General features: G+C 26.7%; 1 protein-coding gene across 1 annotated transcript; it reads left to right on the forward strand.

Annotated features, from left to right (window-relative positions):
- Positions 1–7,775: 7,775 nt before the first annotated feature.
- On the forward strand, positions 7,776–18,455 carry LOC105207613 (putative fatty acyl-CoA reductase CG5065). Its single transcript, XM_011177170.3, has 9 exons — positions 7,776–7,920; positions 12,655–12,869; positions 13,306–13,503; positions 14,300–14,496; positions 14,664–14,773; positions 15,027–15,225; positions 16,049–16,288; positions 16,468–16,725; positions 17,414–18,455. Exons 2-9 carry the CDS (start codon positions 12,663–12,665, stop codon positions 17,574–17,576), a joined length of 1,572 nt encoding a protein of 523 aa, XP_011175472.1. The 5' UTR covers positions 7,776–7,920; positions 12,655–12,662; the 3' UTR covers positions 17,577–18,455.
- The last annotated feature ends 355 nt before the right edge of the window (positions 18,456–18,810 follow it).

The following is an 18,810-nucleotide window of genomic DNA, read 5'->3' on the forward strand; positions in this document are numbered from 1 at the left end:
TTTAATGGTACACTAGTAACATTGATTTGAATCAAATAATCGATCCTTTTTGCCATTCTTTAACCCTCGTTATAATTTGGCTGATAGTTATTTCAATAAGTATTGAAAAAAATACATATTAAAATATCATGGAATTATCTTAACAATTAGTATACATATCATTACAAAAAAAACATGATTATAATTGATAATTTCTGCAAGATTCTTTAAAAGAATCTTCATAATAATACGACACGTGTAAAACGTAATATCTCAGGACAATCTCCTGATTCAGAACTCTCCTGACATATTGAGAACTATCCTGAAAACATTGTCATTTGTCATATGTTAAGTTAGCTTGAAAATAATATATAAATTAATCTGTAAATCTATGTGAAACATGGAATTATATACATATATCGTTACACAGAAAATATTGTTGATTTGACACTAATTTGTTTTTTATTTTTTATCTCAACATATCATTTACGCGAGATTCATTTAAATATGAAATTGATTGTAATTCTGCGCAGAAAAAGAAAAGAGAAAGAGAGAGAACATTGTTAAACCTATGATTGCATTTACTTTGACGTTCACAACGCTTTAAGCATCATTTCATTCTTGTTAACAAATATTAAACAATGACAAATGAAGCTTATTAGCATTGTGAGTCAAAGCGAACGCGCATAGCAAATTTTAATGATGCTATCTGCGTATAATTTTGATCAATTTCATATTTAAAAGAATCTCACGATGTCGATACTTACATTCTTTTGTAACGATATGTATTCTATGCTTCATATTATAGAATTATTTATATACTATTTTCTAGCCAGTTTAATGTATGACTTAATGTCTTTACCCAATTAGCAAACAATGTTTTTAAAATATAAAAAAAAACATTTAAAAAACATTATCTGTTGACAGGATTATTCTCTTTTAATATATCTAAAACGTTTTGGGATATTTACAAAAGTACAAAACGTTTTGCATATTATTATGAGCGTTGGAAACGTTACTGTAAAAAAGTAACGTACGTATTACCATTAGAAAATTAACAAATTATTACTTTTTGTTTTTTTTTTACTGAAATATTACATTTTAAAATTGTAGATTATTTAAAAATATTAAAACCAAAAGCTTTAAACTATATATATAGCAAGTTTTTTATTGTATTATTAAATTTGTCTAATAACTCTTTTAATTATATTTATATTTTTATTCTTTAATGTACTTATCTTTATAAAAATTATTATTTTATAGAAATTAAGATTGCAATTCACAAACGCATAAATTTTGTCAATTTTTATTAAACATTGTTTTTAAACATTAACGTTATTAAGAATGCATTATAATATTCATTGCCAGTACTGAAAATATGTAATTTATATTAGATATAGATATATTATAGACTTTCAGTTTTGACAATAATGACAATAACAATCGGAATGCAATTTAAAATAAAAAGTATAATATATTTTTAATATTCACATTACGAAATATAAAAATAAATCAAATTTATAATTATTTATTGCATATAACCATTGTTCTGTTACAAATGTATTTGCACACTAAAGATGTGTGTAAATTTATTGAATAAAAACAAAGATACTGATTTTTATTGTTACTTTAATTAATATTTAATTGTATATATGATCGAACAACAAGAAAATACTTACGAAAGTGTTTTTAGATGAAGAAAAGTTATAAGAAAATTTCGATGTAATTTTAACCTAACCATTTAACTATAATTGACGGTATTTGTTTTACATAATATATTTATTCAATGGAAACTTACTAGAATATGCACTGATCAAACAGTAAATGTATTACGTATTTAATGGAAATCTGTAAGGATATGCACTAACTAAACACTGACGTATGTCGTATTATGTATTTGCTTATAAAAAAGACATGCATATGCATATAAGAATATTTTCAGAACATGATATGGAAAATTTAACTTTCAATGATATAAATCTCAGGGTTAAATTCTTGTTTAAATGGAATAAAAGCAAACAATTTTGCATTATCAGAAGTATCTACATTTTTAAATAAATATGTAAATTCTGCATTGACACTAAAATAATGTGTATTTCGGAGAATATATTAATAATTTATACGATGATCTTGAACGATTATACACACAAATGTTAACACTATTATACATTAAATTGCTAACTTGTGACTTTAATGTACGCAAGCTCAATGTCCGGCAGAATATCCAGCTATTTTTTCAAAGTCAGATATGTGATCCGATACAGCTTTTTGATCTGTCACTAGATCACTAATGTAAAAAATCTGCAATTGCACTGTATTAATATGTACGTCTAGTATGCACTTTTAAAATGAAAAAAAGATGTAATAAACACTAGTTGCAAGTCTACTACAAATTATATATAATAATTGAATTTTTCAGTTTATGTAAACAGATTTATACACAATTAGTTAGACATAAATTACAATTATTACAAAAAACATAATTTTATGATTTTTATACTGTCTTAATTGTATCTTTTTTATAAGAAGAGCATTACCTATTTATAGACTGTATCACGAGTTTCTATCTTGTAAAAAAACTTTGTTAGTTATCCTTTTCAGGTTAATTAAATTGACATAAATTTAAGAAAATAATTCTCAATGTTTTTATGGTAATATCTTATTGTCTTACAAATTGATCCTAACGATTTCTCTTTTCCCTTATTCTATCTGTCACTATTTTCTTTAATCTTTGATATTAAACAATTATAAGCACAAAGTTCATACTTTTTCACAGTAATATGCTTTTGTATGTTGCTATATGTTGAAATTGTCCGATAATAAAACTACGTTTTTTGTTTAAACTGGTTTAAACTATTTATTTCATGTTTTTGTTTCATTAATTGATATAAACTTTTTTGCTCATATTCTCTCACACTGGAAATAACAAATATATGTATATAGTGTAACATAAAATTCAATGTGATGCAAACGACGTGAATTCCTGATTATGTGTCATAAGAAACTGCTACAGGTTAAGACTGGTTTTATTTAAGATGTACAAATATTACCGTTGAGTCATGGCCACGGTGAAAGATGCTGTAATATGCAGGAAGGAATCTGATACTCGGAACAATATTAATGCTTACAATATGAATTAGCCATGTGGCAGAAAAACACACCGCAAAATATTGTTTTTACATAGATGTTAACAATAATATTTAACAGTTTAATCGAGATAAAAACTGAGGTAATTTTTTTGTAATTGTATTTATATCCATAATTCATTTGTAATATGTTTCCTTGGAACTTCGACATTAATTTGCATTGCGTATTATCAATAAAAATAAACGATTTTGCTCGTGTACAGGAATATATATTGTTTCTTTCTGCAAATTTTACAAAGTGAAACGTCACTCTAAATTGGCTTAGTCTGTTTCTCATCCGCCGTGTGCCTCGCGGGAACAAAAATGTCGAAATCGGCGTCTGGCATATTTAATTCGACGATTTCGTGATACAGTCTATAAATAGGTAATGGGATTCCATGCACAATGATCAAGGTTTATGAAAGGTAATCAGACCTTGGAAAGTTTCAATCCTTTACGAACTGAATTTAGCAATATAGTGACGAGAAAAATATGCTATAAACAGAAGATAGCGTAATTCAATAAAAAAATAATATGTAAAAGCATTGCGTGCATAATACTTATTTAATTACTAACTTATAACTTTTTAAAACATTTAATATTTTATTGAAATGCATTTATAAAAATTCAGAACATGTTTTTAGCTAAAAAAATGAAAATTAAACCTGCGTACTTTTTCGAGTTATTTGTCACTCGAAAAGAGTAAAAATTCATTATTACAGAGTGAACATTCATTATTACAGAGTGAACATTCACTCCTACGGAGTAACAATTGAGCCTATGCAGTTTTTCGAGTGAATTTTTGTTCTACGAGATTTAGAAAGTTTGATTCTTAATGGAGAAGAAATATTTATCATAAAAATAACAAAACATAAAACGATTTATTGAAGCATTATTTGCAGTAACGTTTATATGTTGCTTCTAATTAATAAATTGTTATTAAATTTTTTCCACAAAGTAGTAAAAAAAAATTTTGTTAATTATAATTTAAGATAAACTAAATTATAAAATATTTTATAGATGTTAATACAAAATGTAAAAGGGAAGGCCAAATTACAAGCAACAACTAAATGGTGTAATCTTTTTTTGAACAATTTATCTTTAATAATACATAATAATATATTATTTTAATAATATTAATAATATTAATTTACAAATATGTATGACATGTTCTGAATTTTTATAAATGCATTTCAATAAAATATTAAATGTTTTAAAAAGTTATAAGTTAGTAATTAAATAAGTATTATGCACGCAATGCTTTTACATATTATTTTTTTATTATGAATTACGCTATCTTCTGTTTATAGCATATTTTTCTCGTCACTATATTGCTAAATTCAGTTCGTAAAGGATTGAAACTTTCCAAGGTCTGATTACCTTTCATAAACCTTGATCATTGTGCATGGAATCCCATTACCTATTTATAGACTGTATCACGAAATCGTCGAATTAAATATGCCTGACACCGATTTCGACATTTTTGTTTCCGCGATACACACGGCGGATGAGAAACAGACTAAGCGAAAGGCTTCCTTATGCCTATTACAGCCATTCGCATTCACTTGAAACTGAATTGTGTATTTTTGAACTATGTAGAAACCGGAGATACTATGTAGAAACCGTGACTAAATATTCGCGTGTTGTGACTGTCGATTAATTTGTGCGCACGTTTTCAGAATTTTATGGCACACAATACCACAATTAAATCGGAGTTTTTTCCAGATTTAGTACAACTTTTTCTTGCCCGATTCCACGTCATGAAATCTGTCAACGTAACGCTATCACTACGAAAATCAGACACTTTGTCACTGAACTGAACCAACTTGCAGATCTGGAAGTTAGATAGACGGTAATATTATGAAAGCTGATGAGATATAGCTAACACAAATTAATAAGTCGGTTTTTACATAATTTTCTAACACAAAATTTTTTAAGATGATACTCCATGTGAAGAGATGTACTTATATTAATTCTTTTAAACTTCTTTACTTTATCGACTTTTTTTATTGCTTTCTTTATTAATTTCTTGATACGTGATGAAATTTTTATTTAAAATATATTTTTGTAAATCGCTAAGTTATTTGTACAAGAGAGAGAAAAAAACAGAGAGAGAGAGAGAGAGAGAAAATTATGGTGGTTAAGTAGATTTAAAAAAATATGAATATATCACCATAATACTTTAAGAATTTTTTGGAACTTAAAGAAATTTTAAATTTAGTTTTAATTTATTTTTACTTATTTTGTTTTAATTTCGGACAGATTAAGAGAAACAAAAAATTATTTTATATACGTAAATACATATGTTTGTGACATGAAACTTACTATGCAGGTTTTTAATTATACAAAAGATAAGAGAGAGAGAAAAGAGAGAGAGAGAGAGAGAGAGAGAGAGAGAAGGAAATAAAAGTTGATATAATATACATGCTATTTTCACTTCCTTAAAAAGATTTTACGGCCGTTTACTATGATTTAAACCTATTTAAGACATTTCAATTTATATAAAAAAACATTTAATAATAAGTTGTTAATTCATGACTTTTATGTGGCAAACCCGTAAAAAATATATAATGTATATATTTAAAGATCTTGCTGATTTTCTCTTTTTTTATGTATAGCATTTTTTATTTACGATGCTTTTAACTAAATAAATCAATAGAATGATTGAATAAAGGAAAACACTTATTAATACTTTTGTAACTATTTGGAATTTTTTGTTTCTATAAAAAAAAAAATTGATGGTGCTAAATAATAAAAATTATAATAAGCGATATATTTTTCGATTCCTTTTTGAATTATTTTTGAGAAAATAAAAGGTGTTTTAAATTGCGTCGCAATAGTATAGTACGTAAATAATACATATTAAAAATGGAAAAGAAGAATACATTAATAAATTAAAAATTCAATTTCAGATTGTCTTCTAGTTTTCGTGAAACGCAACAAGTAATGCATCGCCAGGTCACTAACCTCAAGTAGACGGCTTTCACATTCACTTAATATAATCTCATGATCCGCCTCATCACTCTTAAACAGCTTATTTAATATTATGTATTTGTACGTATTTACTTGGACGTTAGATGACGTTTTGACACCTAAGTAACGATTACAGCTAATGTGCAACATAATAAATTTTGTCAGTAAAATTATTTCTCACGTAGACTTGTCTATCAAGTATTTTATAGATGCTATTAGCTCTTATAGTAATAATTCTGTCAACGAAACAAAACGTATGGTATTTCTAAACAGACAAGAGACTAGTAAATAAGTTTTTACTCTATATTGTTGGAATTATTCAATCGTATCTGGAATTATTTTAATTTTACATAAGAAAGTCGTAGTCACATTCTTGGTAATTTGAAAAATGTTACTGGATCAAGTTTCTGTTAAGATTAGTAAAAGTAGAATAATGTTGACTTTTAATGTAACTGTTAATAATCATGATTAAAATTTGATATTTTGAAGTAATTGCAATTTTATAAACAATATCTCTTGAAGAAGGAACTGATAAAGTGTTTCAATAAACTTATTAGTAATTGATGTTGTCATCAGTTAACCTGATTTCTTAAAGGCAATGAAAGTAATTGCAATTTTATGCTATAAATCAAAAAGATGTATATGTACAATTTTCTCATCATTATTGATTTACAGAGTATTTTTTTTTATGTTTTACTATATTGCATAAATACTGAAACCTATATTCTACTTTTCGTTTAATTACTGTATTTCTTGCTTTTTTGCTACTTGCAATAAATATTGTGAATAACCGGTTTGTTAATAAAAATTGCATATTAATCTGTAGAAGATGCCAGATCTTTTTATTTCAGATTCGAAGTTTAAGCTAACAATCTCAAAATATATTGATTATAGTCCAGTTTGTTTTATTTTGTTTAAAAATAAAATAAGATAATTAGGTTTATTTTCTGGATACTTATAATAGTAAAATATTCAATATGTAATATTTCTTTCATTATATATAATTTATCATATTATCTATTTAATTATAAGACACAGATCAATTTCTTTAATTACCATTCTATTACACACAATTTAATCAAATTATTTACTCAAGTTATTAAGCAATTCCATTCTATAAGTATTCCAAATTTCGAATTTTTATTTTTATCAAGTTATAATTACTTACTGCATTCGTGAACAATTTTTCCACGCATCTAAGAATGGTGAAGGTGCGTGAACTCTTTATAGGAGCGAGAGAGTGAGAGTGGAAGGAAATCGACACTGGCTTGTTATTCTCTTAGCAAGTTACCAAACGCAACAACTTTCCGCCAATAAATGTCAAATTGTTTTGACGCACACAGGCATAGATATAACAATAGTATCAAATCAGTGACAGGTTACTAGTTCTTGCGACTGTTGTAAATGTATAACTACGTCAAGTACAAAGCATTAAAGTTGATTACTTGAAATAACCATAAACAATGGATGCAATAATAGTAAAAAACGTATTTTAATTTGTGAAAGACGTAAGAAATTGTTTTATTTTCAGAAGTCTAAATAAGAATTTTATAATGCATTGCTTGTAGTCCAATTTATATTTCCTACTTTATTCGAAATAATGAAGAAAACTGAGGTAAAGAGAAGAAAAAGTTCATAATATGTCCTGGCGTGTACAGCTACAGTTAAGTGCAGGTGGGGAGAGAAACAGAGAGAAAGAGAACCGCCAAGTCGTTCTACAACAGTACAACTTTCAGCACGGAACACGAAGGAGCTCAGTAAGTTCGCTAACGCGGAACGCGATACATTCTTCAAAGTAACATCATACTCATCGGATTAAATCGGACGTGTGGAGCAGTGACAGGTTTGATATTTTATGTTATCTTCTACACTCTTTTGCTGCATTATCACCTTGAAATAAAATTACTTTGCTAGTTTCCGGATAATTTCTTTTTATCCAAATATAAAATGTTTCGAGAAATTAATAAACATTTTTAATTGAAAAACTGTCTGCAGTTGATGAATTGAATTTAACTTCCATTATTGCATTTTGATATAAATTTCGGATCTTGTTATTTCTTCAAACTCATTTTAGATCGTTGCTATAAATTCATGCCAGATATTAGAATTTTATTTATAATTTTTTTAAAACTTTTAACTCGTTTTATATTTTTATTTAAATGTTTATTGTATTGTATGGTACATAAAATTATAAGTATAACAGAACTTTATTTTGAATTTTTTCTCTCTTTCTCTTTGTGTCACAAGATGTAGATTATCTAAAATTATCTAAAATGGTCTTTATACACAGTTTTCTTTTTATTTCTACTTATTAATTCATAATTTTGTAAACGTGATAACAGTATAAGTACAGTAATTAAGTATATTAAGAATTTATTCCGTATTAATTAAATTAATGTAAAATATAATTATCAAACTTTAAAAGCACGAAGAAATGTTAAACATTATGTTCATAAATATGATTAATTATATGATAAAATAGCGGTTAAAATTTAAATACTTTTTTATTTTAATTTTTACATTGCGTTATATTATTACAAATTTCTAGATGTATAGATATAAATAAGAATAATCATCAAATAATATTTTCTCTCTCCTTCCTTTTCTTTTTTCTTTTCTTTTAATTATTCTTCTTTTAAGTAAATCTTATTTTTACTTTAGTTATTTTAATTGATCAATGTTCACAAAAACGTATACATGCAATGCATTTGAATTTTGTTTGACACTTAGACTTTCAAAAATAAAACTTTATGTCGTCTCAATTTATTTATGCAAGTTCCTGACAAGCTTGTTTACTGAGTAAATCATCGTTACGCTAAAACTAATACAAATTTTAATATGATACGTGATGCAACGATTAGTGTACTTGCATGAGTCTTGTAGATTACTCATACACTCCGCTGCACAAAAAGAGGTGCATTTTCTTCCTTGTATAAAATGATGTAGAGATAACTTGAAAAACTACTTTGCTGCATTTGTTCGAATTATCACATTACATAACAGAATGCGTGGTCAACGAAGTCTTGGTAATGTCGATTTATTCGAATTGAGTACGAGTAAAAACGAATAGATAGATATAAAAATTTACATATCTTAGATATGATACTATGCACAACTTATTTCACTTTCTCTTTAAATAATTAACTGTAATAATCTTATTTGAAACTTTTTCTAACTTCAAGTAAGTTTCGTAATATGAATTATAATAATTATACATACATACATATATATATATATATTTAGTGAGATTAGGATAATTTTATAAGCTTCTTTTCTTCGCGAGTATAAAATAATATCAAAATTCGTAAAGTAATGAAAAAATTCTATTACACATACACAAAAGAAAAAATTATTAATTTTTAAAAAACCGCGAGATTCAGTCTCTAAAAAAGAAACAACAATTTAGCCTTATACGTACAGACAAAGCTTTTAAAGATTAATTTTTATTATTATTTTTAGTTATTGTAATAAAAGACTTAAAAAATAATTTTTTTAAGCCTTTTATTACAATAAACTGGCGTAACCAAGTAATTCATTACGAGGAATATAAATGAAATAGTATTTGCGTTGACATTGCAATTTAAATTCTATCATGCAAATGTTATTTTATTCAAATTTATTTTTTGTTTATTCGAGAATCCCTAATCGGGACTTTCAGAGTTCAGAATCAGTCGAATAGAAGAGATACGTACGTAGGGAGAAAGCATATACGTGTGTGCCTCGAGCAATCAAAAATATTATCTTGTCCACATTGTCGCAATAGCGATTTGTTTTAATTTGAAGCAATTCTGAATCAATCAAAATTGATTTAAAAATAACGGTAAAAAATTTATCGATAAAACTCGAACCCTGATTTATCCTTGCGTGCACATCCACTTCACTCCACTCTTGACCGACTCTCGAGTGATATTGACAGGTCACAAGTTTGAATCCACATATTCCATATGGATTTTTAAATTTGTAATCTTTGGCGGGAGGCACTCTTTAAATGCAAGCGACGTTTAGAGATTGATAATCTCATCTGCTCTTATTATTACTATTTTTTATTTCTATTTATATATTTTAAAAAAATAAATATGCTAAAATATGTCCAAAAAATGTTATAAAATTTCACGATATTGTGTAATGATGCAAATATTTATGTCAAGCTAAATTCATAATATTAAGAGATAATTCATCATATAAATTAACGTAATTGATTTATATAATTAGAATAATAAGAGTTAAATAAACTTAAGAAATGATTATCAAGTTTTACTATAAAATATATTTTAGAAATAAAATTTCTAAAATATATTTTATAGTAAAACTTGATCATTATTTCTTAAGTTTAAAACATCTTGAACTAAAGTTTTCAAGGTTTTTTTTTTAATATTTCTCTTAATTTTGCATTTATATTTTCTTGCTTTTAAGAGAAAATATATGTATTAACAGTTTTCAAACTCGTTCTTATGTAATTGTTGATCGTGAACCTGTCGCTTTTAATTATGAAAACTTTTACAGTTATATTTTCAATCTTTTTCGTTCACTGGAGTAAAAGAATTTTAAAGAGCGAATGGTTATTTTGAAAGAGAAATGACATATTTATGACAGTAAAAGTATGTAAGGTATATAACGGTTTTATCGGCGCCCTGTCATTCAGGTCAATTTAGTGCGTGCGCAAGAGAACGTGAAAGCGTAAAGAATAACAAGCATGAAATGCAATGTATGCAGATCGTTACATGACGAACTTTATCGATCGCACAAGATTAGCTAATTTATTATGATTTTTCAATTTCTGAGTGAGCCAATTTGATTTATGTAGGTATTTTTGCAATAGTTAGCAGATATTTTCTTCTTCTTGCTAATAATTTTGAAATCAAGTTCATGCAACTATACACCTATAGAAAAAATTTCTGGATTTTATTACTCTTCTATGTATCATAAAATAAAATTAAACAATCTCAATTATTGTTGGGAAAAGAATGTTTTATTCTTAAATGAAAATTTGTGATTAATCTCATAGTATTCTTGATTTAACAATTGATTTATCATTCATTATTTCTCTTTGTGATGCTTATTTTAAACTTTACTCGTCAAATTTTTATGTACGCTTACTTTAAAATAAATTGGAATAAATAGAAAATATATTTTCTTGTTAAATAGAGAAAGATATAAAACATATTATTTTTGTTTTAATAAAAATTTTGTATTTTTAATAGTGCTTTATAAAATAATCAAGAATAATATATATGATACCTCATGTAAGTTTACAATAAAAGTTACTTATACGTCCATATTTATAAATAATACTATTTATATTTAGATTAATAATGTTTGTTAGTTTCTAAATGCATAGTATGAAAAAATAGTCTTAAGCATTTATTTTCAAACCTAAATTCGTATAAATACACGTTACACACTGCATAATTAACAGATTACATAATTAATTAATTGATATGTAACATCTGTTTGCTAAATTCATTTTTTTGTATGCGAAATCTGTTTATGTTTTTGCAAATACGTATAATTATTCTAGATATTTGCAGTGTCTCTGCTTTCTCCGAAAAGATCGTCTCATAAATCAATCTCTACTAAATTACAATCTCTCCAGCCTTAAATACATTTAATGTTCTCTCTAAATTTGTTTTTACGATTGAGTAAGAGTAACCACAATGTTATTGGCAAAGGCGATTCATTTACCCATGTATCGTTAAGCATCAAAAAATATGATGTAAAAGAGTGAATTTGACTTTTAGTTTCATAAAAATATTTGGTTTAATGATATTAAAATCGTTTTACGATTTGCTCAATATACATAACATAAACTGTTACATAAACTTGTACTTTTATTTGGTGGTGTGGAGAAATCGTCATTCGAAATTAGATCGCAAAGTTGTAATTATTTAAGTGCAAATGTATGTGATCGCTTTCACTAGTCTCTTTCCTTTCCGCAATTTTCATTTGCTCGGAGATGTAAAATTGATGCTGAATTCTTGTAAGAAAATGATGAGTTGCGATAAAATGACAGACCGCCAAGAGTCAATTTGTGAAATTTATGATCTACTGTGTGCAGTAGATGAGAGAGGGAAAAAGATAATTATAGCGAATGCAAATGTAGTAATAATGTACAGCATTTTGCTAATTTATGACGCTCGCAATAAGAGGATTTGCGCAATTACATGTTTTATAATAATACATAACAAAGCATTTTCTTTTTCTTTTTCATTGATCTATTTATTTATCTCTCTCATTAGTGTTCTTAACGCGAAAAAATTCTAAGAAATTTTAGGAAAAAACAGCTTTTTTCTATTTATTTTTCTTCTTACTTTTTTAAGTTTTTTTTTTCTAAGATAATATCATTTTTATTGGTCTTTACGTCAATAATTTGAGTGACGTCAATGATTTTTTTCATATTTAAAGCTTTAATAAAATAATTTATTAATAAAGTCTGCTATCAATATTATTGTCATATTTTTCCATGCTTTATAAAAAAACGAAAAAAATCTGTTTTTTTTATTTTTATTTTATTTTCTGGAAAATAAAGAACACCTCGACCATCAATCTCGCAATATATTAAAATTCCATGATATTTTAGTTCCAGTCATGAAGGAAAAAAATACGAAGACCCCAATACAATCCTTCTATGTAGGTAAAACTATTTTCGTCACCGGTGGTACCGGTTTTATGGGTAAGGTTCTCTTGCAAAAATTGCTGTACAGCTGTTCCGATCTCAATAAAATCTACGTTCTCATGAGACCCAAAAAAGGTCGCAGTATCGAAAATCGGCTCGACGACATGTTTAAATTACCTGTAAGAATCCATGCGAATTATGCTACTTTCTTCTTTAATTTAAGTAATATTGTTATGTAAGATAATGTCGCGTAATATTTTATATTCTTATGTAGAAATATCGCGAAATATTATTTGCATCTTTTTAAGCTTAATTATTGTAATCGAGTTAATTTTCATATTTTTTTCAATTTTAATTGAATTTTTACTTCAAAAAGGTTTATTGTATGTTCCCGTGCAACTAAATCTTTATAATAGAATTTATTTGCATGATATGAAGAACTTCGAACGGACGATAAATTAATTTATCTGTTTTGGATAAACGTGATATTCTCCAAATTATAATGTAACCTGAAATCAAATTACAAATTATTATATGCGAATATAATATGTATATATTAAAAAATTTAAAGACAAATAATAATTAATATTAATTACTAATAATTAATATTTTTAGCTATTTCAATCTTTGCGGAATGAGAAACCTCAAGTTTTTAAGAAATTGATACCGGTGCATGGCGATGTATGTTCGCCCAATTTGGGTATATCCGCTGAAAAATATGAGCTTTTACTAAACGAGGTACAAATATTATTTCATTTCGCTGCGACACTTCGATTGGAGGCAAAATTAAAAGATGCCATCGAGATGAACACAGTAAGATATTAAATCGTTGTGGAGGAACTTAAATCAACTTTGTTAAAAAACTAAAATATTTAGCCCGATCAACTAATTATTGGATTAATTCAACAGTTATTGAGTTGCACAAAAAAAGATATAATTTATTCGTGTCAACCATTCAAATATTTTAACCAAGACTGAAGTCAACTCAATTTTAGTTTTCAACAAATTTTTTTTTTAGTGTAGACTGTAGACTATGTGCTCCTAAATATAAGCAACGTAACTATTAGCAGTTGGATTTGTAATACCAAGATATATTTTTTATCTAATTTTATGCATAATATTTTAGACCAGGGATGGGAAATAACAAGTTATAGGATTTATAGGTAACATCGTTGTTCGTTACCGTTACTTTTTATAATAACAATTTGGTAATAACGTTATAATTTTTTGAGATGTAATGGTAAGACCAGGTTGGAATAATTATTTTTGATAATCAGCCCATTACCTTTACGTGTTAGTCACTTGAAAAACACTAATTTATAACTTTACTCGTTACGTGACGAGTCAAATACATTACTTTTGCGTTATTTTTGCTCGTTACGTAACAAGTTAACTAACGAGTTATTTTTTTTTATTGAATAATGCATAATAATAACGAAAGTAATTGTTTTCCAACCTTGGCGTTACCATTACCGTTATGAAAAATTGTAACATCATTATCAAACCGTTATTAAAAAAAATAAAAATAACGGTAAAGTAACAGTAAAATAACGACTTCTCACCTCTTTAGACGATGTGCAAAATATATGAAGTTCAAATAATTTTAAAGACAGGTACAAAAAGAGTATTGGAGTTGGCAAAAGAAATGAAGCAACTACAGGCCTTCGTACATTTAAGTACGGCTTTCTGTCACGTGGATCAGGAGGAACTAGGTGAACGTATCTACGACGCGACCGATGATCCGCACGATGTCATGAGACTTGTTCAATGGTTAGACGACGAGGCTATCGATCTTATTACGCCAAAGTAATTAAACTTGCGACATTATTAATGATATTAAACTAATTAATTACAAAATTAATTATATTTAATAATAATTAAACTATTAACTACTTAGTAATCATATTTTTAATTAATTTGCTGTTTTGTGTTTCTATATCTAAAATTATACATATCTATTTTTTTATTTATAGATTACTGCATCCGCATCCAAACACTTACACATATTCAAAACGTTTGGCTGAAACATTGGTGGCCAACGAATATCCTAATCTACCTTGCTGCATCGCTAGACCATCGATTGGTGATTAGTAGATTTTAATCATTATTGGAAGTGTGCGAATAGTTCGAATTCGAATCGAATCACAGATTTGACATGAAAATTTCAGATTTGATTCCATTCGATTTCGAATATGCTATCAAGAATTTAATTCTATTTGATACGATTTCACAAATGCTTGGTTCGCACACTTACAATAATTATCAGTGATCGTAAAAATAATATTTTGACGATTGTGAGTGAAGAAGAGTAAAAATTATTTTATTTTTTTGTACAGTAACACCTTCATACTCTGACCCAATACCAGGATGGGTCGATAACTTGAACGGACCAACAGGATTGCTTGTCGGCGCAGGCAAGGGTGTCATCAGATCAATGCATTGTAATGGTGATTATCATGCTGAAGTTATGCCAGTTGATCTGGCAATTAATTCTGTAATTACAGTTGCATACAGAATTGCTAACAAACTAGAAGAGTAAGTAATTTTGTTCTGTCATAATGTTTCTTCTTCAATAATAAAGCATGATTTAAATTAGAGTGAGTTTAGCGCCGTTTGTCATATTTAAATGATTTTTTTTATTATTCTCCCCACAATATTTAATACATAGAGTTATTCTCCAATGACGATTGTGACATAAAGAGTTGTTGATCTGATCTTTATACCAAAGATCCAAGTTTAAATCCACTCGGATATCAAATTTTTTAATCACTTCTCAGAAAGAAACAGCCTACTACCGAGAGTACTTTTGCCAAGACCATCACTCTATATATATTTTGCGAAGATTACGCTAAGAAAACCACAGATTGTATCAAACCTAAAGGATTAAGACTATATTAAAGCCTAAAGAACATAAGTCTAAGAACATGGGGTCATGTCAAGCCTTGGGAGAAACTTAGGGATTGTGGCATAGAGAAAGAACTCTTTAGATCTAAGAACTATAATATAGTTCTACCCACATTATTATTATTGTTACTTTCCATAACATACTTACATAAAAATTAGATAAGAAGTTTTAATTAAAAGAAATTTTTAACACTTAAATTTTTTCGTTGAATTTATTTATTAATTTTATTTATTTATTAAAATATTTATTAATTTATTGATTTATTGTAGCTTATTGTTTAATATTAAATAAAATAATCATAACTTTCGATATATTTTCTGAATGTAGATTTCATATTTTTTACATTTACACAATTACGCTATTTAAATATATTAACAATATTTTTGGCATAATTTTTTTCTGTCCTTATTTATTTATTATACCCCTCTGTTCTTTCATATATATTATTTATAGGTTGAAAAGCATACCCGTAATCAATATAACCCAAAGCAATGTAAGACCGATCACTTGGAAAGAAGTACTAATGAGAGGCAAACATATTATTCATGACTATCCTTTCGAGGGACTTATTTGGTATCCGGACGGCGATATGCGTAGCAGCAAATTTTGGCATTCTCTTATAGTCTTCTTCTTTCACATTATTCCCGCATATTTGATAGATTTTCTGATGTTAATATTTCGACAGAAAAGATTGTAAGTGGCGCACCTCTTAATATATTTCTTAATATTTTAAAAAAATTATATTTTCTTATTTTACTATCTCTACTGTATAATATTTATCGTATAATATTTTTTAAATAATATTTAATTATGGTAACTTAACAATCTTTTCTCTTAACTGTTATGCATCTTCTTTTCGTTTTTACAAACAGTATGGTCAGAATTCAAAGGCGAATCTCAGATGGACTCCAAGTATTGCAATATTTTACTACGAGGGAATGGAAATTTCATAATACTAGAATGCTTCGAATGCATGAGGAATTAACGCCAGAAGAGAAGAGAATATTTAGATGTATTGTTTACAATATTGATATAGATGAATATTTCAAAAACATTATCCTTGGTTCGCGGCAATATTGTATGAAAGAGGATTTGTCTACTTTGCCAAAAGCTCGTCGGCATCAAAAAATGTGAGTATTCACAGATTATGACAATGTTTTCATATACGATTCCATAAGTTATCTTCCAGAAACTTTTTTGAAAATACAGCAGTGTTTTCAATGAACAGAAGAAAAATATGCGTGGTTTTACGGCAATAAAAAGTTTCTAGTGTTCTTTTTTCTTTCCATTCCTGGAAAGTGGCAATTGTGTATACCTAAAAGAAACACTTTCTATTATGTAGAAAAATATTTATTCACATAACAGAAAAGACGGCTAATAAGAGAAATTTTATGCTTTTCAAACTTATTACCTGTTTAAACGAACGTTTCCTTCTTTACATTTTTTCATTTTATATTCTATAAATCAAATCTGTTACATATACATGTCCTAATTTCAGATTTAAATCTTATCTACTCTTCTGAGAAATTGCAAACATTATTTTAAATTCCCAAATTAGAGCAAAGTGTATAAGTTAAATTAAATCAATTAATATTATATTATATTAATGCAATATTACATTTTAATATTAAATTACGTTTTAAATTTATATTATTAATAAAATTAATATTATAATTAAATTAGTACAACTCAACTTAAAGTATTTTAAGTTTATAATCTAAAACTAACTTAACTTTTAAGATTAATTTTTCTGTTTTTAATGACTTATTTTAAACTGCCATAAAACTCATCGTATTACATGACAAACGTTTGTTTCAGAATGTACATTGTCCACATCATAGCGGTGTATTCGTTCTACTTTGGCGTATTATATTTTCTTTACAACAATATTTCGATAGTTAAAGTTCTCTTAGATTCTATGACCAACACAATAAAATCGCTTCCGTTCATAGGAAGAGTACTACAAGTGATACATCTTTAAAAGCTTTTATACACTCTAAATTATTTAACATGCAATGCACAGCAAATGCAATGAACAGATAAAGAATAGTAGTTTTTTCGACGACGATCTAGCGTCTCTCATATGAATCGCTTGTAATTTCGGGTATATATAAATTACGAAGTGGAAGGTAATTTTAATATACAACGATGGACGTACTTTCATTATAAATAATGTTTTAATGACATCTCTAACATGACAAGAAGATGTCATTGAAACAATATTTGACGCTACCTTGTTTGTTAAGTTATTTATGATTAAAGAACTTAACAAACAAGATAGCGTCAAATATTGTTTCAATGACATCTTCTTGTCATGTTAGAGATGTCATTAAAACATTATTTATAATGAAAGTACGTCCATCGTTGTATATTAAAATTACCTTCCACCTCGTAATTTATATATACCCGAAATTACAAGCGATTCATATGAGAGACGCTAGATCGTCGTCGAAAAAACTACTATTCTTTATCTGTTCATTGCATTTGCTGTGCATTGCATGTTAAATAATTTAGAGTGTATAAAAGATGTATCACGTGTAATACTCTTCCTATGAACGGAAGCAATTTATCTATAAGTTATAGTTGCAATATCTCAATCAAAACATAGACGTTTACAAATCTTTGACAAAATGCTATGTAATATAATATCTTATATTACATAAACGTCTATGTTTTGATTGAGATATTGCAACTATAACTTATAGATAAATGTATATATATAATGTAAAAGCTTTTTGCAATTTAGAATTAATAAAAATATATCGTTGTACTATTCAATACAAGTTTTAACGGAATAAAGGTTTATATGCATATATAGAAATGTATTATGTTTGAAAATAAAAGCTTTATTATGCATTAATATCAGCCCATTGTTATAATAAAAAACCCATTAAAATTAATCGCTTAATTATGATGTACATTATTAATTATTTAAATAAGAATCTATAAAGAATAATATATGTATTTTTATGAATTTTTTTTTAATTTTTACTTTTAATTATACTTACAGCAATTTTGATAAACGTAATAAAAATTGTAGTTCTACTCACTGACATTTAGAATTGATAATTGAATCCATCATTTATTGTTATATAAATTGTTTATTAAATCAATTAATACATACTACGATTACTTTATAACAGATTTTTTTTACTTATTTTATAGGTTATATTATTTTTTTTATAAATGTTATATAATGTATACGTTATACGTTT

The sequence above is a fragment of the Solenopsis invicta genome, chromosome 14 (genome assembly GCF_016802725.1).
Source record: "Solenopsis invicta isolate M01_SB chromosome 14, UNIL_Sinv_3.0, whole genome shotgun sequence".
Taxonomy (NCBI): Eukaryota; Metazoa; Arthropoda; class Insecta; order Hymenoptera; family Formicidae; genus Solenopsis; species Solenopsis invicta.

What these genes read in the sequence shown, in the direction of transcription:
- LOC105207613 (XM_011177170.3), top strand. Translation starts at nt 12,663, where the DNA reads ATGAAGGAAAAAAATACGAAGACCCCAATACAATCCTTCTATGTAGGT. An exon ending in CATCGCTAGACCATCGATTG is followed by an intron (nt 14,774 to 15,026) that starts GTGATTAGTAGA and finishes TTTTTTGTACAG; the next exon opens with TAACACCTTCATACTCTGAC. An exon ending in ATATTTCGACAGAAAAGATT is followed by an intron (nt 16,289 to 16,467) that starts GTAAGTGGCGCA and finishes TTTTACAAACAG; the next exon opens with TATGGTCAGAATTCAAAGGC.